The sequence below is a fragment of the Poecilia reticulata genome, linkage group LG7 (assembly GCF_000633615.1).
Source record: "Poecilia reticulata strain Guanapo linkage group LG7, Guppy_female_1.0+MT, whole genome shotgun sequence".
Lineage (NCBI taxonomy): Eukaryota > Metazoa > Chordata > Actinopteri > Cyprinodontiformes > Poeciliidae > Poecilia > Poecilia reticulata.
In genome coordinates, this window is record NC_024337.1 from 22006150 (window position 1) to 22032870 (window position 26721).

Consider the following 26721-nt stretch of genomic DNA (forward strand, 5'->3'; position numbering starts at 1 on the left):
AGAGAGAGAGAGAGAGAGAGAGAGAGAGAGAGAGAGAGAGAGAGAGAGAGTGATAGAGGCAGAAACTGCCAGACACAGGAAAATGGGAGTCAGTCGTAATGGGGAGGGAGAGACTTCATTAAAAAAATGCATGTAATTACAAATTACTTCAGTGAGGGCTCTCTCAAAGACAGTAAAGGAGGTCTAACTTAATCTGAACCACTGCTCCCCTGTGTTTAGTCTGAGCCAAACTCACAGTCAGAATCACATTACACACACTAACAGCACCATTAACCTCTGTAACAGCTCTATCCTCAGGGCACACACACGCATGCACAATCATCACCACACACACACACACACACRCACACACACACACACACACTAATACGCACGCAAACAATCAGAGCCACATACAGCTAAAAAGCACAAAGCAAGTTGTTGCTGCAAGGTCACCGAAGCACCACACTCTGGATTTTACAAGGTTGACGCACACATGCATAATCTCAGGGTTTGTATCCATCTAAGTAAACACATGGAATCACTAAACCTTCTCGCAATGGCCTGCAGACAAAGTCAAACACCTAAAAAACACAGTCAAACCTGTAATCAGGCAAACAGACTCACACAAATACACACTCAGTGCTGTTTACACCACTCCAACCAATGTGGTGCATCTGGTTTACGGCAAAAAGCCTCCAAAAAAAACAAAAAAAAAAACAATTACGGCAAACTCAGTTGGGGCCAAACAACGAACCTCCCCCAACCCCCTCTAGCTCCCAGCAGTATGGTTTTAATGCTGTAAAAGGCACAGAGCTCATGCAAAGCAAGCCTTCAGAGTCAGCTTGCGTTGTTTCCACAGGCATCTGAAGACAGCAGATTGTTGCGCTCGCAGGGATCTCAGTCAGGGGCGACTGGGAATGTGACTGAGACAGGAATTAAGGAATGCTGCTAATTAGACACAAGCTGGATGGTCGGTGGATGTGTAAAAGCGGAGGTCGCGGGCCAACACATGGCAAGGCTGAGTCACGCGTCCTCACTGAGTCTCGTTAAAGAGCTTCTCCCAGACAATAACCAGGTCTGAGGAACATTAGAGCGCATGATTAGGGCTGCTCAGGGATGACCTGACGATGACTGAAGTGGAGAAGACCGGGGGGAGGGGGGGATGGAGTGATGACAGAGCTGAGAAGATACAGGATGAAAGCAGGTAGTCCTGCTTGTTCTCTGAATGTTTTCTCACACAACTTCAGCTTTATCGACAGCTGCGGCAGCCACATCAGAGCATCCGTGCGTGTCTCCTGATCCAACAGTTTTTCCAAGCTTCAGGGCTCAATCAAATTAAAAACTTGAGCTCCTTTCAGAGGGGCCATTTTATACAGCAATAACTCTATGACCTGAGGAGTTAGTGCTTTTAGTCTGTTGTTTTTTACCCATTGCTCATCATTCTTCACCGGACATTTGTAAGGATTAAGGCATCCTAATATTTTTTTGTATTGGTGTAAGGAAAGGCTAGCGTATTTTACTGGGATTTAGATGAACATGAATTAATTCATAGTTGCAAAGCAAAACCAGATGTATATAATAGTAAAGTTTTTCTTTAAATGAAAGTGTGAACAACTAAGGTGTGCATTTGTGTTCGGCCCCACCAAGTCTACGTTTCTGTCCAGGTATGTCTCTAATGGCTTTCAACATTTATTTCCACCAATTCTACTTTACAAAATAGCTCAAATTCAATCAGAGAGGAGCCTCTGAAGAGCAATATTTAAGTCTCGCAACAGATTCTTAATTGGGTTAAAGTAAGGACTTTGACTAGGTATTTTTAATATACAAATATGCTTCAATCTGAAAAACCCTTTGTGTGTGTGGTTGTTTGTTTAGTTGTCTACTGGAAGATGAACCTCCTCCCTAGTATACCCCCCAGCCTTTATAAGCTCCATGGATGTCTTTCCTTCAGATATGATGAAGAAGCCTTTAAGATGAAAGGTGAAACACCTTCTAGAACAAAGAGAAGAAATTCGTATTGTTTTTGCAGCATTAGGGTATATTTATTTTTCACCAACGGACATTTGGAATTAAGCATAATTCTCACTATTCAGAGCTGGGAGCTGGAAATGATGTTGCCCCAGGATGAGAGCATCCCGGTTCCAAGTCGGAAAGCATCTGGATTTCCTATTTGTTTTGCAGCTAACTAGCAAAACAAGGCAAAAGCAAAACAAGGCAAAAACAATATATTTCTCTTTCTGTTTTATGTGTTGAAACACAAAGGGAATGGATATTTTACAACAACATGTGTGCCACTGGTTTAACGAGCTACACGCCGTCAGAGGTACATAGTTTTCGGTTTATACTGGCAACATTCATTACATTCTGCATGCCTGCAGCCATATTGAAACTCAAGGTTGCTCCGCGAGCTCTGATGTTCCCGGCCTGAGTTCCAGCATCAGCAGGCTGTTTTGTTTTGTTTTTCTGACCGGGAACCCGGAAAATCCAACTTTTCAGTATAACGAGAACTCACCATTACAGCACTACTATATGTCAAATCAAAGTTGTCATCACAATTCCCATGTGTGCAAATGACTATTTTAGTGTAATATTTAGCAAAGGTTTTATTAGTAAAACCAACTTTTTCAACTTTATGTCATGTTATGGCGTCATTACGTTATCGAAAACATACCAGGAGTGTTGTTTGATTCTTTCATGCACGTTTCAGTAATTCTCGCATTTTTAGCAGACATTTGGGATGCCTTAACGCCTGCTCTCATAAAGTAACGCCTATTTTCATTAAGCTAGTTCTCGGCACTGCAGTCTCAACCTCAGAGAGCTCCTCTACCCCGCGACTCCCCAACTCAGCTACTAACTAGCAGCAGCAGCAGTAATTAGTTACTTGATTGTGTTATAAAATGGCACCATGTTCATGGAAAACACGTAATGTCTCCCTTTTAAGAACCAAGCATTCAAGGTCTGTATGCCAGTAATATATTCGGCCTTTTGGAGGATTTTCCCTGGCACACGATGTCCATGATGATCATATTTTTTTACCAGCTTTGATGCAAAAATTGACACGGTTGGGAGAAGAGATAGTGATGAAGGGGGAAAAACTTAAAGATGTGTTAATAACAATCAGTATTGTTGCAATATTCAGCAATACTATCCCAGGTCTATATATTCCAGATATCATTCAGCCTTATTTGGCATTATATTTTTGTCCTTGGCTAACAAGCATTAAAAAAAAAATAATGCAGCAGCATTTAAAACTATTTACACCACAAATGCATTTATAATTAGTAATAATATGTGTTATGTGTGCTAGAACTGACGTGTATCTGTTTGCTGGATGTCCCATTTTTCAGCTTAACCACTACCTAAAATAAGTTCTTCAGGATTATATCAGGAGGGGGGTCTAACCCTCAGATATGAATTCAATGAAAGTTTCATTCACCCGTAATGCTGCGACAGTGGGCCTCACCTTATGAAGACGTCCGTTACTGGTTCCCAGAAATACCACAGTGTGGTTGTGCACATTATCCACTGAGACCGAACTGAGGGCTGAGTTTCCAAAAAGAGGAATGGCCCTAAGGGGCCTCCGTAGAGCCAGAGGGTGCTGCAGGTGGGCGGCGCCGCAGTCCAGCTGCTCAGGCTGCAACTGGGAGGGAAGATGAAATGAAAAAGAGATCAATCCTCATCAGTTTTTCACACAGATTAGAAGACAGGACAGCACAGCGCACAACAGGAGCACGGCGTGATTAATGTCTGGTGGAAAGCAAGTGGTGTGTGATAGGAGCTATCACTCTGGTGCTGCTCGTTCTTCTAAATTACTTTGTGGGCATGTCAGTGAATACTTGAAAAGGGATTACAATGCTCTTCAACACTCATAAGACTTTGCTTTTGTCAAATCCTCGGTAAGCAGTGATAAAACATTAGCGCCACGCTCGGATGAGCACCAGGATCTACTGGGAATTTGCTGAATATTTTAGAACATGCTCAGCCAAAAAAGGAAAAAGAAAAGAAAAGAAAGAAGTAAAAAGAAAAGGGAGGGAAAGAATTAAGAACAGTGGATATTTGTAGCGTTGTTTCCCACGGGCCCCTTCTGCTCACAGCCTCATCGCTCTTATCATAAATTGTGTCTGACTTTCCCTCAGTGCTGGCCTTCAAACTGTCAACTACAAAAAGGATCACGTGTCCGCAGCCAATAAATGTAAAACCAAAGGGACTAACTTTTCTCCGAGAAGTATTTTTATGACATCATAAGTGGAAAAACAAATCTGGACTAAATTGCTTTTGAACAAGAAGTTGTCTATATTGCAAAGGCCTGAGGACCAAGTAGGATGTTAGATCTATTCAGAAAACAGGTCATGGATGGAGCGGCCCCGGGGCCCACAGACAATAAGGCGGTGGCGTGGAGCAGGGCAGCTCCCTGGTCGCGCCACAGCAGCATCCTTTGACCTTAACTGTGGCAGTATGAACCACAACAACAGAAATCTGGAATTTCATCACATTCCCGATTCACTTTGCCTCCATTGTGTGACGGCATCCGAACAGAGGGTAAATATAGTTTCCAGCATCGACGTTTCCTTAAGGGCAAATATTTAGCCTGGTATGTGAGTGGAAATACAAGATAATGTCTGACCACGGGACAGCAACAAAGCGGCTATTTGTACTCGACCACTGCAGCTATAGTTAGCGGCAAAAACTCACAAGTACAAACTGCAGCAGAAAAAAAAAAACACATAGTAAGCTGTTAACCCTTTCTGCGCTTCGGATTTGATAAGACAGAGAAGAGAGGAGCTGTTAGATGTGAGGGGAGTCTGAACATTCCCACAACCTTTCAAGTGGCTCTAAAGATCTTTTCATCTCTAATGACCTTTATTTCTTACATAGGAGATCCTCTCTCTGAGCCAGGAGCCTCAGGGCTCAGGAGGTTAACTTTCTGTGTGAGATACAGTTGTCATGTTTGCACCCTGAGGAACTATAGGGGCCCTATGTTTCATAAGTAAGCAAATTATGTTTCTATGTTTACAACATAGGAATGAAACAAAATGTGTGGATTAGATATCCAAGCATATAGGAAATTGCAGGAATTGAACTGGAGACAATTGCTTTGAGGACTGCAGACCCTGAATATGGCGCAGAATGCCACATTGGCATTCTGAACAATTTATTTTTATTTTTACAACTAAAAATCTAAAAAGTGTGGTGTGTACCTGTAGTCATATCTCTGGGTTAGTATCTTATAGAGCAATATTTTGTAGAGTTATAACTCCAAGCTTCTATTTAGCACATAAAGAGAAGTCAGTTTTTACCAGTACTTGTTTGGAAAAACAGCTCAAGCTCTTTCAGACTATGTTAATTAAATCTAATTAAGACAACCGTTAATTAGATTTAAGTCTGGACTATGCTTTGTTGGAAGGCCGACCTCCAACCTTCTCTTATGTCATCTGCAGATCCTAACAGGATTTCTTCTGGGATTTCCCTGTGTGTAACTCTATCTGACTTCCCAGTTCCCACATCATGCTGCTGATATCACAATCTTTCATCTAAAGCAGAGGTTCCCAAACTGTGGGGCGCGCCCCCTAGAGGGGGCGCCGTGCCATTGCAGGGGGGGCGCAGGAAGCCGTCTGGGTGAAAAAACAAAAACAAAAAAACATGAACGCTTTATGCGCTGGGTTTTACCTTAGAATGGCCAACTCTCTGTTATTCCTATGTCAATTTGATACAGTAGGGGCTTCCACACTTCCCATATCTGTGTCCTCTGTCACTTTTATCAGCAGTTAAAACTGTTTCATCCGTTGTTAACATGTGGTAATCTGTTTTTCCGAGCTGCCTTTAAACGCAACATGAGCGCTAAGACAMTCGCGCTGGGTTTAGACCTGTGCGGCAGCGAAGGAGACCTGCTGCTGCTGTGCAGAGCTACGCAGGTGTGTGTTAGAATCATGGCAGTAAAACAGCAAAACGCAAAGAACATTTCACAGTTTTTCCCCCAAACTAACCGACTGAGTTGAGTAAAGTTGCTAAACGATACTTTTAGCTAAAAGATGACTGGCTAATATCAATATATCACCTTAAGCTTAACAAGTAGCCTGTAGGCTACCGATGTTGTTGTCTATGCAGCTACGTACATTCATTTTGCCCCCCAAAAAGTTGATCCCCCCCCCAGGGGCAGGGACAGGGAGTCTGTAAAAATCCTCTCTCCCCCCTCCCACCCGTCCCCTCCCACACGTCGTTCAACCAGACAGCCTTTTGTAATCCATAGGTGGGGGGCGGGGCCCCCCCCCGCCCCCCATAGGAGAAAAAGTTTGGGAACCACTGATCTAAAGCATGTTTTGTTCATGATGAGATGCTGTGTTTTCTGCAGCACAAAACAATTTGGCTGTTAAATTAGATTATATAATCGAGTGGAAATATTTGACTTCTGAAGCCAGTTGGTCGGGTGGAATTTTATTTATGGGTATCTCAGTGAATAAACTGTGTACACCACACTTTTCAGATTTCGAACTTAAAAAGCTATAGGTAGCTACTCCAACCAATGTGGCGCATCTGGTTTACAGCTACATTGTGTTATTGTGTTTCTTAAAATCCAAATAAATGAAGTTCCAAAAAGTTCAAGGGTGTAAATAATTTTTGCAAACTGTTTATTTTTATAAAGGTTATTATTTTTTCACAAATTCTGAAATAAAACAACTATGTTTTTTTTTTTTTTATGGCGTTTGATATCCTGTTTTGTTTTTATTTCATTTGTAATCCTAACTTATCCAGCGTATCGTTTTTAACTTGCTCTTTTAACGTCAGATAAGGTAAGTGGAGCTTACCACTATGTTTCCCTTCTGGATGCAGACGGCCCCGGAGCCTTGGATCACGCTGTCCAGCACCTGAACATCGCTGCTGGGGGAGTTGGAGCAGTTCGAGCGGCCCTGTCGGATCTCCGCCTCGATGTCTCCAAACTTGAAAGCGCACAGCGCAGAGTTTCTGTCCGCCTTGGAGAACACTCCAAACAGATAGGGCTCCGGACCCCCACCGCTCCCTCCGTGGACCTCCGCGGGGTACACGGACAGCAGGCGGTTGTAAATGTTCCCGTTAGGTCCACACTGCAGGGGCATCTGAATGTAGGACTCGGTGAGCTTCTTACTCTCCGACCCGGTGGACTTTCGGGGGATGTCGCTGTCCAGACATATCCGAGCCAGGATGCTGTTCGGCTGGTTCTCCTTGTGGCCCATTTTGGCGTCGTTGTTAAAGACGATGTAGGAGTAAGTTTTCTGGATGAAGGCGTGAACGAAGTTGAGCTTGTTTTTGGTTTTGACCTCTTGTTTGATTTTGAACACATTATCCTCAGAGGGGTTGATGTCATAGGTGAACAGTCTGGATAGATCCTTGACGTTCAGGGAGCGGATTGCGATCTCCGGCGTGTTCTCAAAGCGCAGGTCCTCCTTACTGTGGTTCTTTGGGAAGAACTGAGTCCCAGCTCCTGTGTATGTGGCCCCGACTAAAAGCCGGGTGTTCCCCCCGTGGCTCTTGAAGATGAGCCCCACTGTGGACGCGTTCGGGTGATTCGCAGCGATGTTGAGCATGCTGGGGAAGACGGTCTTTTCGCCCTGAGGTGGGAACTCCACCGCTATCTCTGAAATATTTCCCATCCTCCGCAGCTCGCAGAAGCCTTGGTACACAGATCCACACATCACCACGACCCCCTGCTCCCGGTCGAGCTTCAGGAGCTTGTTGTAGTTGTCAGTGAGGGATTTGGGATGCTCGCACGGAGCCTGGGGCAGCTGTGGCGCATGGCACAACAGGTTGTCCTCCACCGGCCCCGTCCTCTTCTCCACCTCCACGGTCAGGGTCCCGTTGAGCTGGTACACCGTGTTGACAGTGGCCAGGTAGACCCTCCTGGACACCGGATCCACCACGAAGTTATTGGTGAGGTTTGGAGACGCGAACGCCTGCTGGATGTGCAGCGCGCTGGCGCTCCTGCGCGTCTCCAAAGCCAGGACGCCGAGGAGCAGGACGGCTATCTCCATCGAAGGAGGCATTCTTCCTTCTGACCGGCTTCCGCGTGTTCTGTGCCGAGGGGTGCATTGAGCAAAGACAAAAATGTATGTTTGTTCCGACGGCGACAATCCGAGAGGAAAGGCTGTTTCCTGCTCAACGGCCGAGCCCAGAATGACGCGATAAACGAGTCGTGTTTCCTTTTTCAGGCTGCCTCCTCTGCCTCTGTCCCCCTCTGCCCGCCGAGCAGCTCAGCAGAGACACATTAGAGCAGTCTAGCTACACATTTTTTCTTTGAATAAAACTACTTAAGTATTTTTTTTTAAAATGTGGTGCGCTATTTACAGAAGACAAAAACTTGTTTGCAGTCACCTTTCTCTGAAATATTGATTAATAACGAAAGCAATAATAATACATTGCTAATATAATAAAACTTGCTCTTTCACAGAAGCAGGGGTGTCATCTCATTAACCGTGATGAATGGTGCTGCCTCCCTGATATGACATATATTGTCCTTTGAGAGCACTCTGTCTGCCTGATTGATCTTTGCTCTCATATTTTCGATTTTATTATCAAAACATCAACTCAGGTGCAACAGCTGCTAAAAAAAAACACGCTTATTTCAACTTTTAGTCACTTTTTAAAGTTCACACATCGATGTAAAATGCCCGATTTTGCTGAATTACCAGAATGAGATTGTGAAAGTAACATTTTAAAAACTTTTTAAAGTGTCATGTATCCTGTGCAGCTTTGCTGAAAGCATAGAAATCTAAATACAACAATTTAAAAAGATGCAGCAGTTTGGCTGCATGGATATGAAAGCACTATTTGTTTCAAACGCAGCATCCAGACTTTTTTGTGGGAGTCATTCATTCATCTTGACTTGCAATATTTACCCACTCAGATTTGCAAATGCGTTCCTAAACTTTCAGATTGTGATGATATCTATTTTAAAGTCACTATCTTTAAGCCTCACTGTGAAGTTTAGAACTAAAATCAACTTTAATCTTTAGCTCTCCAGCAGACACCTGGATGTCAACGGTTATACCTGTCTGATATTTAAACTGTTCCTTATTTTATTCATTTTGACCCAAACTGTTTAGTTCCATCAACCCACATCATGCTGTTGCCACCACCATGTTCCACTATGGCTACTTTGTTCTTTTGATAATACGCACTGTTGTTTTTTGGGCCGAACACTTTCCGTGTAGCATCTAAAAGAAAATACTTCTCCCTTTTCTTAGTTCAGAGACTGAACTTTTAAAGTTCACACACTGAGCTTTGTGAACTTTCAGAGACTGAACTAAGAAAAGAGTAACTTTCTTAAAACCTCTAATCCATTGTCTCACTGAAAACATCTAAATATAATTTGTTGGTGCCCTTCTCCTGACAGATACACTGATAGAGACTTTGCTGCCTTTCTGTACCTTAACTTTAGCTAAAGATGCGATTTTTCAGGAAGATTCGACTAGAACAGCTGAACTGTTTTTTCAGCTTAGTGACTTTTCCAGTAGAGGATGTTTGGCATGTACCCTAAAAGACCGAATGTTGGTCAAAATCTCCATAGAACAAAGCAACAGTTCAGTCATTTATTATGATTTTTAAAAACCTGTTTTTTTGTGTTTTTTTTTCATACAAGTGTGCAAATTAATGAGATGCTTTTGAATACAGGTTGCCATCAAGATGAGCCTCCACCACCGCCATCCTGGTATTGTGGTTCCGCTCATCTTGAGGTTAATGACGGGTCACCGTCCCACCTTCTGTGCTCTCCAAATCGCCCGACTCTCAGATTAGTTCTGCAGATCCGCAGGGTTCCGTTTTGGGCACAGAAGGCGCGGTAAGAACCGTGAAAGTGCAACCAGATGGACGCGTAAAGCGCACCTTTCCGGGCTCTGACATCTACTGCGGATTTCTTTCAAGTCATAAATATTCAAGCCCAAACACATGCACCTCCCCCCAACCCCCCACCCCAACTCCAGAAAATATAGTAAAAAAAAAAAAAAGTGAATATGGTTTGCATTTTTGAAATCTGGAAGTGCGCATATGCTCACATCCCTAAATAGAATACTTGGTTGTGGAACCAGCGAGTCAGACGCTGCATAAATCAGCTCGCAGGCGAGCCAGAGAAGTGTTATCTCTGAATACACGCAATAATTAAAGTTGATGCTAAATCGTGTGGAATCGCCCTGTGCCAATTTAACGTGGACTCCTCTGGGGGGAAAAAACTCGCTCTCTCCTCTCTCCTTCCTCCCCCCCCCGGTCACTATGCTTGCAGCTTTCAGCTGGACAGATAAGTGCACCGCGCGTGTTTTCCTTGGCGCACAGCCATGCGCATCAAATCTGGCTGCGTGGAAGGGGAGGAAAGTGATGAAGTGCAACATCGTTACCTTTAAACTGCGCGACATAATGAGTAAGATGCAGGTGAACGGTGGTGGGTATTTTAGGAGGAATGCAGCCAAGGTTGGGTCAGACGGGTCAGCGTCAAATACCCTCAGCCGGCCGTTAAAATGCAACGGCAGTAAAACAAGGAGTTCGCGCATTTATCTTTAGAACACTCCCAGTGGTGACCCATTTAGCACCTAACCCGTTTCCTCCTTGATAAGGAGCAACAGCTTTTTATGTTTGGACTCCATCTCTCTGGAAGCACACAATATATACGCGTCCATGAGCTGCTGATATATCAGATGAAAGAGCACCATCTAGTGGCTGGAATATAAAATCTGTAAAAGTACAAAATTCTGAAAACAAATGACCAGATGTGGCTCATCATGTTATTGAGTTGATACGAAACAAATGTCAAGTGACGTGTTCAAGAGGGTTAGAGGTTTGGCTGGATTAAACCTGCATTTGTCACATGAAAAATCTGGTAAATCCTTCCAAGCTTCTCCAAATTTGATGGCTTCATTCATCCCTTAGTTCACACATATTTCCACTAGACTGAGTGAATATCCTTTCAAGTACAGATGCTTGTACTAATTTGATTTTGAAAAGTATTTTCTTCTACTTACATTTATTTTGTAGGGAGACTCTGAAGGGACATTGAAGGAAAAAAGAAAAAAACAATCTAATTTCTGGTGCTCACCAGAAAGTTTTTTTTTCCTTCAATGTCCCTTTAGAGGCTCCATGTTTGTAGGTTTTTAAACTTTGTAATTATACTTTTGCATTATTTCTGTTTTAAACTACCAGAATTTGCTAATTATTTTACATATCTTTTTCTGTCTAATGACATCATTATAAAATTTTACTCAAGTAAAAATATGCTGAAGTAGTGCTACTCTTACTTTAGTACAGATTCTGGGTTTTCTACCAACCTCTACCTAAATAATCTCCATCAGTGCTCTCTTCAGAAGGATTTCCACTTCTGAAGATAAAGCCCATTTAAAGTTTGGTGCTAAACATTTGGACAACATTGTCTGGTCCGATGTCATTGCCCACACCATGTTTACAATACGAATGGCACTACATCCCCAAAACACAATATTAATATTGAAATTTGGTGGTGATAAAATCCGGTTTTGGACGGATGAGTGAAGAAATGTGCCAGGACATCATCTAAACCTTTCTCTGGCATTTTAGAATGTTTCAAAATAAAAATGTTGATGTGTCACATTGTACCTGGCTGTACTCTATGCCTTGCAGACAAAAATTGTAATAATGGTTGGGGGAAAAAAAAAAGCTTAGTTGGGAATGCACTTTATTTATTCCACACTTAGAAAAGGACATCAGAAGGCACTGAAGTGGTTTAGCACACAACCCTACATTATAGGCGTTACTGAAAAAGTCATGCAAGGTTAATGGTCAGCTCACTCAACTCAAATGCTCTTCTCATCCCAAAATAGAACAGATGAATAAATACATTATACATTTTTTAAATCTGTTTATCTTGAGGGAATCCGAGTTTACAATGATTTTGACACAAAACCTTCCGAGTTCTTCTTTGTTGGTTTTTTCGTCAAACCACGATGAGGATGATCCTGACCTGAGTCAACTTTTCCTTTAGAGAGTGAAACCTTTTTAAGTCTCTATCGAAGATTTGTTAAACCTCAGCCCGACACGTGCCGTCACAAGCAGTGCTAAAGTAGAGGTTGGACAGTTTTGATGATCAACCTAATAAATCTGCCACTGAAAATCCAGGAGGCGGTGTGGAGGGGGCAGGGTGGGGGTTCTACTACGTCACGTAGAGCCTCTGACTTGATGAGAACTACGAGCTGCGTCCCTGACGACCCTGCAGCGTACATTCATGCCATATGTGAAAAGTGCAGAGCATCGTCTTAGTTGTGCCAGTCAACCCGGTTTCAATTCAAGTTTGGCACTGGGAGTTTACAAATACAGAGTTAGTGCTAGAAAAAAAAGACAAAAAAAAAAACTGTTCATACGCAGGGAGAATGTTTTAGTACAGTGTTAAAGACAGACAGTGTGCATTTGCATGTCAGTGGAGATGACTTGCACTGTCGATATTAGGCAGCATCATTGCTGATCCTGCCGAGACGGGCTGGATGAGCACCAGCGGTCTCTTTTCCCTAAACTGATCATATCAAATATGGCAGGTGGGAGGCAATTATCCTGGCAAATTGATTTTAGATGGACAACAGCGCTCCGTCATTGCTTTTAGCAGCGGTACCGGTTTGCATGTAATTTTCTTAATGACAACAAGCGGCTTTGTTTCCGTGTTACACATATGGCAGATGCTTGAAAATCAACAGATGTTCCATGTTTATGGGTTGTTTTCTTTTTAAATGGCGAGCAGCATGTCTTCTTGAGTCTTCATCTATCATTCATAACCTTCATTAATCAAGTTTCTTTCCACTTAATAAGGGAGCTAAATCAAAGCAGGTGATCTTAGCTATCAGAAATGCTAAGAAAACATAACATCATCTTAAGTTATCATGACACAACAGCCATATTCAGTCCTTCTGAACCAGTTCATCACAGCAAAAATGGACCAACTCCCAATAAAGTTCATAGCCATGGTTCAAATCTACCAATCACAGAAAGGTAATAGTTCTCTTCTTCTCCTAAAAGCAATCAACCACATTCCCACATGTCTCTAAAATTAGACTGGACCTTTAGGCTGAGGCGCCAGCCCAGTTTCCTGACTAAATCCTCCTCTGTGTAAAAGGAGAAGGTCATAATGCTACATGGTACTGAATAAAATAACAATGGAAATTAAATATTATTAGAAATAACATTATAATCAATTAAACTCCAAAGACAAAACGGTAGAGTGTTGCATCCTGCGAAGGATAACACCATATCGTTTTGTTTTAGAACTGTAAACAGTCTTCTCCTTCCTCAGTTTGAGTATCATCAGCTGTTCTCCAACTCTTCCTCTCCATCTTGGTTCCAGGTTGTGTCCAAATGTGCTCAGAGTGCACGGCCAAGCAGCCATCCCAACGTAATCACATTCTCTGAGTCTCCTGCGTGACTGCAGCAACAGCATAATCATTCGGCGACACCAAAGCAAAGCGCCAATCTGGTCATCCTGGGGGCTGCAGAGCACGATGCGTGTACCCCGACAGAGCGTCCCAGTTTCGCCACAGGAAGGCCAGCAGGAGAACAACGATGATGGTGGAGACGGAGCGCGAGCGCGTCCTCATCAGCGGGACCACGCAGTTGGCCACAGTTGAGACAAAAACCAGAAGGACGGCCATAAGGGCCAGCAGGACATTGATAAGTTTTCCCAGGAGGGTCCGGGCCGTGGCATTTTCCAGCCCCTCCAACTGGACGACCTGCTGTTGCTGCTGCTGGAGCTCCATCTTAGAGATCCTGGTCTGACACGCTTCCAGAGCCTCCTGTGGAAAATGACACCCAGAAGGGAAAAAGGTCAGCCAAGAAACCATTTTTATAAATAAAAACAGAAGCTCGATGTAAACGTACAACCCGCTGGGTCCGCACTACACTACACACAAGTATTTACAGTGTTTTATGTTTAAAATCATACTAAATGAAAGAAGAACAATGCAAACTTTAGTGTCAACAAAGGTAAGTCAGATGTTCAGCGCAGCTTCATGCCCCTGCACTTCATCTCATTCAATGAGAAAATAAGATAATAATCGTCAGATCTGCATTTCAGACAATTGGAAGCTCATCAGTGAGCTTCCAAAACTTGGGTTGTCAGAGAAAAATATCTAGTAATCAAACAACACCTTGAACGTTTTTAGAGATATATAATGTCTACATATATAATGTCTTTTTAACTGGTAGACATTGCAGCTAACCTGGTTTGAACAACCCTCTTATTCCCACTTCAACCTTGTTGGATATTTTACTTCTTATTTTTACTAGGTTTTTTGCAGACTAGTTGAAGTTTTCTTATTTAAGATTTTTTTAACCTTATTTATATATTGTTTTTTAATAATTATTCATTTATTTTATAGATTTCAGTGGGAATAACACCTAAGGATGATTGCTTCCTCTTGGTAATAAACTTTAAGCTTTGCAGCCTTTGTCATTATCCTTCTGTAACTTCATGATTGGCTGGGTCTCTCTGCTTTGGTTACAATTATTTATTTATCTTTTTAAATAATCTAGAGGCTTAACAGTTCAACAGCTGACAGAAAATCCATACCACATTGAACAACAGGTAAAAAAGTGTTGATCTCAGGGATGGGAGTGTATCACTCACAGGTTTCTAGCACTCTCTGCTGTCCGAGTAAGGAAGAGCAGCCAGAAACAGCTTCAGCTGTGTGCTATGAGGAGACATTTACCCAAAACTCAAGCACATAACGCCAGCAGGGAAGCATAGGGTAACATGAGACTACTACAAGGAAATGCTTTTGTTTTGGACCAACAAGATTCTTTGAAATGCTGTCGGGCTTTAGACTGAACAACAATAAAAATGAGAGAAAATTCTCAAGAAATGTAGAGGGAACATTAAACCCAGCATAATATAAATTCAAACAAAAATGTTCTCAAATGTTTTGCTTAGGCCCAAGCATAAATTTATTTTGATATGTTGACCTTTATTTTGAAAGGCCAATAAAAAGGATTGACAGTGTCTACACTGTCAATATGCAAGGTGAGATAGAGCCACTGACTGTTGCAGGGTGTGTGCCCACCTCTGTTTAACACGCGTCTGACCAGCCTGTATTATCTTACCACTGCTTAAAACTGGAAGCCACACATGCACAACATGTTGTAGTTAAGTACGTACAACATAGGGCAGTTGTAGCTCCAAATAAATAAACAGTTTAAAAGGAAACGGTAATTACTAAAAAGCCAGCACATTGTGAATAGTCAGTTATCATTTTTGACCTATAAAAACACTTGATAGGTTTGTGGGGGCGAGATAAGAATATGAAACAGAATCTTCAGACACACAGAGAATAATTTATCTAATGAATATTAGTTATTTTTACTGAAAAATATTTCAGCTCCAGTCAGAAGCGAGACCCATCATCACTTAACTTTATTACCCAGCAACTTAAGAATATCTTAATCCATCTACATACTATGTTGTAAAATAATCATGTGTTTTCTTTTATCATCAGTGAAGTTGTTGTGGACATAGTTTCGATGGGCACACCTGGATGTCTCGGGCTCTCTCGTAGGACTGATAGGCGATCTTCTCCTCCATGCTGGCCAGCTCCTGTTTGAGGTTGAGGATCTCGTTCTGATGAAGTTCTGTCAGGTCGTTCAGCTGCTCCTCCAAACGCTCACACCTAAAGACACATGTAAAGTAAACACACGTGAGCTCCTGAGCCATAATTAGCTTAAACCAAGAAGAAGGAAAAAAAAACCCCACACACATGCAAGCATTAGCAGAAACAGGCCAGGGGGCATTTGACCACATGGCACCTGACTGAACTGATGACTTGTCCTGATAAGATTAGGATGCGCTTACTCATCTCCTCATTCAACTGGCCAACCACAGGGTGAGTTACCAGAATGAGACTGGCCAATGGCATGAACCCAGTGGGAGGAGGGGGATCGAAACTCCTGTTTATTTGAGGCTCAGACAAACAGACTGACATTCAAATGATTGTTTCTTTTCAGAAATAATGGTATACAAAAATCTCTGGAGTTTCAACACCCTACAACTACATTTCCTTTTTTTTTTTTTTTTTTTTATAAATTGTTGGTACATTTCAACTTTTAGAAACCACCCTGTCCTGAAAAATGCTTGGCATAGGTAAATTCTATAAAGGCTTCCGTTTAAAATGTCTTTACTTTAGTGCTCCTTAAAGAAAAAGTTTAACCATGTTAAGACTGTACATTTTGGTTTCTGTTGCTTTTATATCTTCGTTTCCAGTGAGTTGAAATGCTGTCGGGCTTTAGACTGAACAACAATAAAAATGAGAGAAAATTCTCCAGAAATTTAGATGGAACATTAAACCCAGCATAATATAAATTCAAATAAAAATGTTCTCAAATGTTTTGCTTAGGCCCAAGCATAAACTTATTATATTTTGACCTTTATTTTGAAAGGCCAATAAAAACCCCTTTTTCATGCCTGCTTTAAATCCATTACCAATATCTACCTGACATCTGCACTTTTGAACTGCGTTTTGTGTTTTCCCAACAATTCTTTGTTCATCAAGTTCAGTGGTTCTCCATCTTGGTCCCCAGGGCTTGTTGTCTTACATGTTTCAGACGCGTCTCTGCTCCAGCACACCCGATTTAAATTACCTTCTCCACGTGCCACCAAGTGCTGAAGAGGCTTGTTAATCTCTTGTTCATTTAAGTCATGTGGTTGACAGTAGAACCTTTAATAATCTAAACAACGTAATGGTTTTCCCCTCTTCATCAATGCTCAGTGAAGGGTTTCTTTGAGATTTGTTTAGAAAATTAATCATAAACGTGTTTTAATGCCTGGTTTAGGTTTGTAAGTGATGTGGAACCCATCACAGAAATTAAACCCATGGAAGATGTAGGCTTTTATTTTAAGGAGTATCTGTAGGCTTTAATTTGAAAAGTAAACAATCCTTTTTTTTTGATTACTGTGCCATATCTTTTATTTAAATGCATAACGTACATTTGAAATAATTGGAACTATGAAATATAGACATTTTTATTGTGAAGAGTATTTACTTACTTATTCCAATAATCATCCAGTTTATACAGGTTGAGTTTCTTTCTTTGATGATCATCTGTTAGCTTTATTTAGAAATTTCAAATAAATCCTTTGTTAATAGCTGGAAGAGGCCCAAAAGTTGAAAACTAATCTTTTAATAAGTCAACATACACTGGACTGAGTCTTTTATTTCAAAGAGTATTTGTTAGCTTAGATCTGAAAATGTTAAATTAATGTCTGGTTATTCCCATGAAATTCATGATTCTTCATTCATTGCTTTGGCTGGAAGCAACAACTGTGATTTACTGAGTTGGTGGCATTTTACTGGATATAATAATGTTGGAATTAGTTGCTGAAGAATTATATTATCTCTGGTGGTTTATGGACGGGTATTTCCCTGCAGACAGGCCAGAAAAAAAACCTGGTGGTCAGTCCTTCATGGTGGAAATGATTTTAGCCTTATTGGAAAAAAAACAGACTGCTCTGGGCCGGGACATTTTAGGAAGAAATATGTCCAATATTTCTTTATCTGACCTCAGTGTTTGTGCCCTCATGTTGGAACATTCTGGAGGAATGTGAATGTGTGTCTTAAGCCCAGAGTCTGAATGCAGGCCTGGGAAAAGAACCGATAGAAACACGTGGGTGTGAGTACTGAGAAGACACAAGGGTGTGAATGCATTTGCCACCTTATTACAGATTAGATGACAACTGCTAACTACAGTAAAAATTAAAGTATAATCTGTAAAATTTGTCTGACAAAAGGTCTTATTTTTAACAGCATAAAATGTGCATTTCTTTAGAAGTAGTAAGAGACTAACTGCAAGCAAAACAAAGTTTTTCTTTTGTAATAGAAACGTTTCATAGAAATGCAATTACCCACAGAGATGACATCACCCGCATGTGAATTTAAAAAAAAAAATTGTTTCTAAAATTAGCAGGTGCTTCCCAGTTACCTGCCAGTTAATTCTAGCAGATTTCTTCCCAACCATTGATTGTGATCATGTAAACCTCTCTGGAATGTGTGATACATTCTTGAACGTTCTCCGAGTTACCTGAAGCGTTCCTCCTGCAGAGCTTGCATAACGACTGTGTAGTCTCTCTGATAGTTGCTCTTCAAACTGTCCAGGCTCTCCTCGAGCCTCGTCTGACCGTCCCTCAAGTCTTGCACCTCCTGTAGCAGCATGTCTAAGCTGGAGCCCTGGCTTCTCTCCAGTGTGTTCCCCTTAGAGCTTGGAGGACCCCCAGGAGCCCCAGTGGTGCTGTTTGCCCCGGCTGAACCCGACGTAGCACTAGAGCAGTCGTCGTCACTTATGTATTTGGGGCTCAACTGGAGATGGTGTCCAGCATTGGTCAGGGATCTTCCGCCCCCACCCGTAACCCCTTCTTCCACCGAGGGGTCGTCTAACGAGTCTTTGAGGTTGGGGATATTGTCGGCACTACCGAATTTGTTGCGAATGAGGGAGGCAATCTCCCGTGGCTTGGAGACGACTGCACCTGCAGCAGAGTGGGTGGCTTGGGAGAAGCTGGATAGGCCTCCCTTCACGCTGTCCACCACGCCCTCGCTAAAGCCGCTGACTTTGGCACCAACGTCCTTGAGGCCCTGTTGCATGTCCCGAAGAACATCCTTGGGTTGGCGAGGGATTCCATTGTGCTCCACTTCCCTTAGCTTCCGGTGGTAGTGCTCAAGCTTCCTCTGCAGCTGCTGGATGGTCTGCGCTGACTTCTGGTTCTTTTTCTCAAACACCTGCCAGGTAACAGAATGTGTTAAATCACAAAGAACGACACATTTTACTTACTATTAAATGCAATGTGCAACCTTCTTTCCAGCTTAAAGGCACGCACAGATTGATTCAACAGAATTTATTGTGATGAAGCGATTGTGCAAATACACCTGATCAAATTTGAAACTAAAGAATCACAAACTTTTGGTACAGTACCTGTTTGATACGCGTGCTTTGCTGTTTGTCAGCATTGTTGGCTAGTTTGAGGTATTCTGCGACATTATCGTCCCTTGCCGTCTGCTCGATCTTAATCTGCTCTGTGAGCTTGAGGATCTTCTGTTGCAGCTGAGCGATAGCCTGTTTTGTGCGCTGAGGGTCAGGTGTGGCATCGTCACCCGAAGGGAAAGAGCCGTCTGCTCCATATGAAACAGCGAGGGGTGTCTGGCCCAAGCCGCTCACCTCCAGCCGGTCAATCTGCAGCAAACAGAGAGGTAGTTTAGAGTGGGTAAAGAGGCATGACGTAAGGCGCTTGAGTAACTGGAAAAGTTGCATATTGTTCTTTTTTTTTTTATTTATTTGCTGACATGTTAAAAAAGTAGGTTTCTGCTTTTTCATGGGCCTGTAGTTTGGAAAGCGGAAAGTGAGACAGCTGAAAAGGCAACGTATGGTCAGTTTGTCTGAAGAGGAAGATGCCAGTTATTAACTTCCCAATTATCAATTTATGAAGAAAAGAAACTGGAAGAAATAACTCATCTTCACACAAATCTGAGGTACCCACCCATTGGTGTACTTATTGTTTTTTACATGTTGCATGTTGGTAAAGTCTTGTAAATAAATAAATATTTTCACAAAAATAGAAAACAGGCTCTTAATGTCTTTATTTTTTTTTATTTCCTTTACCAAATAAAGGGTGTTTTTATTTTTATAACAGGTAACAGGTCTAACAGGAAATCTTGGCTTTATACAGTTTTTGTGGATTATTTCCAGACTGTGACCTAATTTTGTCTGGTGCCCTATAAGTATTAGTAGAGAAATCAAAGTCACCATCTAAATTGAGTTTCTTCCACATGAAGTCTACCTGAGATAATAACGAGTCTATCACCTGCAGTCACAGGCAGAGGATGTGATTCATTTCCTGAAACACCTCAAGCAAAAGTCAGAACTGCTCTAACTGATGAAAATAACTGTCCACCAGGAGCTCAGAAGCATGATACTATTGCCTCATATGCAATTTGATCTGAATGACTAACCCAAGTCGCAGCCAACAATGCACTCAGGAAAACAATATATTATGATTACATGTAACGCAGTTTAAGCTTCTTTTTTTTTAAGTGTATACACATCATTACATTCGAAACCACCATCTCTCCTGCGAACTTGAACAGCTCACCTTTCCATTCCTCAAACGGAGAAGTTGTTCCCAGTACATTTTTTTCCTCCCAGTAGAAACCAGCTCTGTATTTTCATTAGTCTAGATTCGTTTAAGTTTCAGTGAATAAAACTCCCAGACGGCTCGCTCTGTCGTTACGTTTCACTCAACGCTCCGGTCGCTTCTACCCGCGCGGCTTGTTGTGAAAAGTTTAAATCGCACCTGGAACTCAGTTAGCGGAAGCCCCGCCCACTTCTCCCTCCTCTCAGAGCGCAGGGATGACATCATCCCCTTCAGCTGTAGGGCACGCGCAGCAACCCGTCATCTTCAGAGAGCGCAAATAGATCAGGTAGGGATTGTTTTTCCCCGACTCAAGATAACTACGACAGCAGTCATTAGGAAATAAAAAGCAACACTTTATAATTAAGGCTCAAAGAATCCAATCCAATTCTGAACAACTTTTAATGCTTGATGAAACTGTTCAAAAGATCGCCACTACAAACACTTTGATAATGTTGAGCAAATGCACCATAAGCTTTATAAATGGAGCCATGCAACTTTTACATGTTCATTTAAACAACTGCAATGTTATGAAAAAGCTAGCATATTACACAGCCAACTACCTAAAATAGAATTTTTAATGTAGAAATGCACAAACTCAGGAAGAAGTCTGCTGACTCAACAGCTGTCCAGCAAACAGTCGGTTGCACATTTCAAAATGAGGGTAAGCCACAAAAAGTCATTGCTAAAGAAGTTTGAAAAGTTGAGTGAAAAGAAAATGGATGGTTGGTAAATGTGAACAAGCACATTTATTAATCCTTTATTAATACTAGAAGATAATTTACTTTGCCGTAGTACCTTGTAACATGAATTTGACAGCAAGGAACATATAACTTATGAGGTTTGGGAAGTATGTGCATAGTAATAAAGAGTTGTAAACAACTTTGAGGTAGTAACAAAAAATAAACAATTTAGAATAATAATGGATTTTTAAAATGTTATAGAATACTAACATTGAGATAAAAATTTTGATTACTTTTTGTAGTTGGTTTGAACTCAAAGTACAGATCAGATCTCTGAATATAATACATCTCTGAGGTACTACGCTCTTCTGACTGACTCAGTTATACAGTAAGAAACTAAGCTTTCTGGTTCAAACTACCTGTTCACTAGAACAAAATCAGTGGGGAGTCAGATTGGGAAAAAAAAAAAAAACTTTGTCTTTTAAATCCCTTTTAAGACATATTTTATAAGCTTATATCTTAATCACCTATTTTAACCACTATATTAAATAGAATATTTCTTTCAAATCCTCTTGTACAACTAGTGTATTCTATTACTACTATATTAAATGTATTTGAAATGTGCAATTCATGTAATTGCCGTAGTTTAACCAGAAAAGTCCAGACACTCTGGTTAGGATGATGGCGTAATATTTACAGGGTTACAAAAACTGGTAAGAAAAAAGGAAAACCAGTTCCTAGTATTTTTCCAACTAGGGCTACATAACTAGGCTACAAAGCAAGATTGTACTAAGTCCCAGTCTGTTCTTTCTGCCTGCCCATAGAAAGCCATCTAGAAGCAAGAAAAACCAGTTTGGCATCCATTTACACAACCTGACACAAACATCCATCCTTAGGCACATTCCTCCACATAGGTCAACAAGTGCAGGTCAACAAAAAAATGTTTCAGGTGTTTTTGTTTTGTAGCAAAGGGGTTTTCCCTTTTTTTGAAATCTTTAAGGTAGCCTTATACAGAAAAAAAAAATAAAAAAACAATTGTGAGTTAACTTACACATGCCGTACAGAGAAAGACTCATTTCTGAACCTGCCTACTGACTGCTTGGTATACAATCCAATCAAATGAATCAGAACTAGAATAGCTTGCCAGGCAAGCAAAAAAACAAAAACAAAACAAACAATAAAAACGTAGTGGCTCCTGGTCTCTGTTTAGCTCTAATTGGAAAGAGTATTAATAACTTTATGGGGATCTTACCTCATTCACAGAGGCCCTGCAAGGTGTAAATCTGAACACTGATCAGTCATCTCCAGTTTCACTATTGACAGTTATCTGATTAATCAAATACATCCCCTCTAACAGAAGATAAAAAAGGGCAAAGGACAAGTGGCTGACCTCTAAACTGCAGTACACTGTAATGCAGCACAGACGGGGGCTACGGATACCATGATAAGAAGGCCCAGTCAACTGTACAGACTGGCACCAAAACCACACCCCGTCAATGATCAAAGAAAACATCTACAGTGAGACGTAGTGAACGCAGACAGTTGGAAGGTCAGGTGATTTCCAAAGATGGAGTCCTTGTTTCAATGATCTATAAATAGGGGATGTATACTTTATGATTGGTCACAGTGTGGACACAATCCAATATTTTAATAATGAATGACACAGTCATATTCCCACACATACAGTACACAGTCTTCACTGGCATCTCACATGAAGGAAAGTGTAATAAATTTCAAAGCAGAGTCATCTGTAAATAGCCGAGTTCCGCAACTAATCATGCATGTAATTAAAGATTGTCAGCCGAAGGATGAAGCTAATTCCCTTGGGTTAACTAAGCCAAACATATTGATATGCAGAGTCACTGAAGCAAGTAGTGACTGGCTTCATCACTGGAGTCTGTGTAGCCTAATAACAGAAGCTGAAGGCTTGTAATAGAGGGGTGCACTCAATGTTCCTCTGATTAGTCTTTATTAGGAAAAAGGACAGACTGAGTCGCTGTTGGGGGTCAGCAAATACAAAGATCAATTGTTTTAGAATTGATATCACAACATAACTTGTTTTAAATGAGTGAGAATAATCATAACATAACTTAGAAACCAGAGGTTTTGCAAAAGTTTAGTTTAGATTAGTCTTACCACCAGATATGCAAAATTAAGACATTTCCTAAATAGATCCCAATTAAATCTGATTGACGTTCTGGGATATGACCATAAACAGTCTTTTTCTATACCAGAAAACATCTCTGATGTGGAATTTTTCAAAAGAACCTGCACACAGCTTCAAAAGAGACACCACAGTTCATCCACAGGAATGCAAAAGATTTATTGGCAGTTACTATATCATCGGCGATTAATGGGAGGTACTGCCACCAATTATTGAGCCAACGGGAAATTATTTTTTCAGATCGTTCAAGGTTGGTTTGGCCTCTTCCCAAAGAAAAATGATTGAAGTTTCCTTTGTCTGATATTAAGTTTGCTTGATGATCTACTCTAAAGCATTCATGTTTGAGTCATCAATAAAAAGAACATGGCATCTTTACAGTGCTGTTTAAAATACTAATCTGCTCAACATAAATCCTACTCTACAGCTGCTTTGCATGCACTGTTACAGAAAAATGTTCTCACTTCACCCAAGTCCCAACTCTCTGGCAAGGGGGCTCTACTTGTATAACAACCTGTGATCCAAGTAAAGCCGGTTAGAGCCATGATATGGCAACCTGCTTATCCTGGATCCAACAGAGCTCTGGGAACAGTCCACCTAAACATAAGCAGACCTACAAAACACACCTTACAAACAGGTATTTAGAAAAAAATTACTAAAGTTGCCAGACACACATATTACATAAATGGATGAATACGACCAGAACATTTTGAACAGCCAAATTTCTATCTCTAGCTGCAAAGAACAAAGATTAGAGCCATTGTTTTGATCCTTTATAAGTCTGTTTAATGTTTTTGGTGTATTTTCACATGACTAGGGTTTGAGGTCAGAGACAGTAAAGTGGTCCTGATGAAAAAAGAGACACTGTCTAAACATCTGCCTCTCTCCTTCATCATGTGAATTTAATATTAACCCCTCCTAAAACATGTCTAAGAATAAAATTATCATGGATTCTGCTGTTTATAGAATGATAGGCTGCATCATACTCTTTATTTCAATATTTAGCAAACATGCATTTCAAATCCAAGCACTGAACTGTGATTGTTTCGAGTATCAACATTTGAGTCTGAATCTTCTGACATTATCCTTCTTGTTATGTTCTGTCTGGTTGAAGTCACAACAGTTTGTGTGTAAAAAGTGCTCAGTACCTTGCTGGCTGTTGAGGCTTGTAATGCAGCTGAGTGGTGGTGATCTTCCTGTGATGTCAGCCTGCGTTTCAAGTGAAGCTGTGGTTTAATTGTACCATGTTGGTGAAGTAGGGCTTCAAAGATGTTGTAACATCAGGTATCTTTCTGAGAAATCACACCTGATCCACACCTCTCCAGTGACAGTGTTCTCTGCAATATGGAAACTCTGCAGCACGGCTTTGTCGTGGCATGCCTCCCTATTTCAGTGGTTGTAGGCTGGGTTACAGGGCTATCAATTCCCTCTTATCTACAGAGTCCAATATCCATCAGTGATGGGAGTTAGGTTACACAGTGGACGTAATAAGGTTAGTTTCCTACATTTACAGTGTCTTGTGCAAGTATTCACAACCTCTGAACATTTCCACATTTTGTCACATTACAACCACAAGTTTTATTGAGATTTTATGCGATACCCCAACAAAAAGAATAGGATGTAACCTTTAAAGCTGCCTGCATTTGTGACTATGTCTCTACTATTTTTGCATATGTAGAGATTCAAAATATGTTCGCCCAATCACTGGCAAAATAACTCAAGTTCAACAACAATGGTTAGGGAGTAATGGTGAGCAAATATCTAAATGTTTACTTTTATTAAGTGTATTAAGATTTTTGTATTAAAAACTAGACCAGAAATAAATAGTCAAATTTTGTGTGTTTTCAGTGCAATGCAAAACTTTGCATTGGTCTGACATTCCAGTATATCCCAGTGAAATGCACTGGTGTGGAAAAGAGAGGTGTGAATACTATTGTAAGGCACTGTTTGCTCAGTCCTGTACGTCACTCTAAATTTTAAGTTGCACTGTGTAGAGGTTTATACTTATAGTAAATAGCTTTATAGTTTCAAAATTGACTGACTGATCTTTAACCCTCCTGTCGTTCATGAATTTCAACTTAATTAAACTCAAACTTAACTTGAGTTGAGATAAAAGTCATGTATTAGAGAAAGTAGGTTTAGGTCCACAGAACGGGCAATTATGAGTTAATACATTTTGGTCATACACACATACACATTTTTGTCATTCCCTCATGATTTCAGTTCCAACCAACAAAAGCTTAAAATAACAACAAAATCCGCTTTTTGTTTCCTTTAAGGGGATCTGGTGAGGCAACTTTAAATCCTTTCTCCCAGATCAGAAAACTTACGCAAGTCCATGAGTTGCAGGACAAGAGGCGGTTCGTTCGATGCAGTCACTCAACAATAGCATTCAAAATAAAGTTGCACCAGCTTTTGTGTTAGCATAATGGACTTAACCCTCCAGTTGTCCTCGGGTCAAAATGACCGAGATTTGTATGTGTTTTCCCTATACACAGAGCCAATCCCAAACATAGCATGCCCTGAAGAATCTGCACAAACTCTAGAAACAATCTTCAATTGAGAAGAGTAATCCGGGATTCCTCTGAAGTTGCAATACAGCAGTAAGATTTGACATGCACACAAAAACACAAAGACTCACAGTGGTGGGGCAAGGAAGTGGAGAGGTATCAGAAGTTAGCAGGCTGAGGATGACCTCCATGAGGGATTGGAAAGTCACATGCATGCAGCTTAGACAGGAAATTAGCTTGGTCTTTTTTATCTGTGTGTCTCTCAGGAGGCAACCACAGCACTGGGAAAAGAGAGGTGCATAGAATTCATCATTTCATTCAAACACAGTCCATTTGACTCCACTGAGCAAAGTCTCCACTTAAAAAGAAGCCAAAGAAAACTCCAGATAATTTAATGTGGGCTTGATTTAATATCCAGAATGGGCAACAAAAAATAATGACTACTGGTAGCTGCTAAGTCGACAGAGTTTTTGCAGAGCAGACGTTTCTCAACTCCCTTCGTAATGTTTCAGACCAAACACATGCCACACAGAGTCACAGAAGCTTTGGAGCAGAAATCTATGCAGTCCAACTAGCAGTGCTTCCACTAATTCCAGTTTGCATTAGTGGAAGAGGACGGACTCCCTTTGAGCAAAGCGACCATTTGAAGTGGCTTTGGAGTGACAGAGCAGAGGCGAATAATCGACTGGAGGCTTGCTGGTTTAGATGCTGCCGAGAGCAAAAGCAAAAAGAGTTCGCTGTGAAGTTAAATGTTCAAAAAGTCCATTTCAGATAAAATCCCAAGAAGGAGAAAAGAGGCAAAAACCCAGAGGACGGATGTGAGGGAAGTGAGAAAGGAAGGGGAGGAAAGGACCGACTAGGAGCTCTCACTGAGAGGGAGTCAGAGGGGAAAGAGGGAGCAAAGGAGAGAGGGGTTGTGAGAAAGCCTAGAGAGGAGAGGGGAGGGAAAGTTTCCCTCTATTGGAGTTCTTAGACCGGTTCAGCACCAAAAACAGTAGTTAGCTCAGGCTTGAACAAAGGGAGAAATTATTTTCAATTATCACCCAGTATGATCGTCAGAGTCAATCGTTTTCTGACTCAAGTGAGCATGCTGGTATGAATCACCTTCCACTGCCTGTGGGCATCGACAAGCTGGGCTTGGTCAAATGTTTCTTCTTGCAAGCAATACTGACTATACAATCACAACTGATCTTAAAGTTCAGTGTTTACACAGGCTGTAGTAGAAAAGAACATAGATGCAGTGAACAGTTT

The 26721-nt window shown here is 41.2% G+C and overlaps 2 protein-coding genes across 14 annotated transcripts in view; both read right to left on the reverse strand.

The window, feature by feature from the left end:
• The window catches only part of plxnd1 (plexin D1), a 104405-nt gene extending 96220 nt beyond the window's left edge, over positions 1–8185 (reverse strand). For 3 of the 4 annotated variants that reach the window (XM_008414048.2, XM_017305700.1, XM_008414045.2), the window contains exons 1-2: positions 6786–8185; positions 3446–3622 (exon numbers count right to left, since the gene is read on the reverse strand). In XM_008414048.2, the coding sequence (XP_008412270.1) occupies positions 3446–3622; positions 6786–7997 (1389 nt within the window). In that variant the 5' untranslated portion in view covers positions 7998–8185. The remainder of the gene's footprint in view (positions 1–3445; positions 3623–6785) is intronic. The other variant, XM_008414047.2, reaches the window with a different exon arrangement.
• A 3445-nt stretch (positions 8186–11630) lies between these two features.
• Positions 11631–26721, reverse strand: part of tmcc1a (transmembrane and coiled-coil domain family 1a) — a 43768-nt gene continuing 28677 nt past the window's right edge. For 8 of the 10 annotated variants that reach the window (XM_008414038.1, XM_008414036.1, XM_008414039.2 and 5 more), the window contains 4 exons: positions 18904–19161; positions 18019–18710; positions 15479–15614; positions 11631–13745 (listed from right to left, as the gene is read on the reverse strand). In XM_008414038.1, coding sequence (XP_008412260.1) covers positions 13431–13745; positions 15479–15614; positions 18019–18710; positions 18904–19161 — 1401 coding nt within the window. In that variant the 3' untranslated portion in view covers positions 11631–13430. Of the gene's footprint in view, positions 13746–15478; positions 15615–18018; positions 18711–18903; positions 19162–20077; positions 21062–25601; positions 26360–26721 lie in introns of those variants that run through there. The other 2 variants (XM_008414041.2, XM_008414042.2) reach the window with 2 other exon arrangements.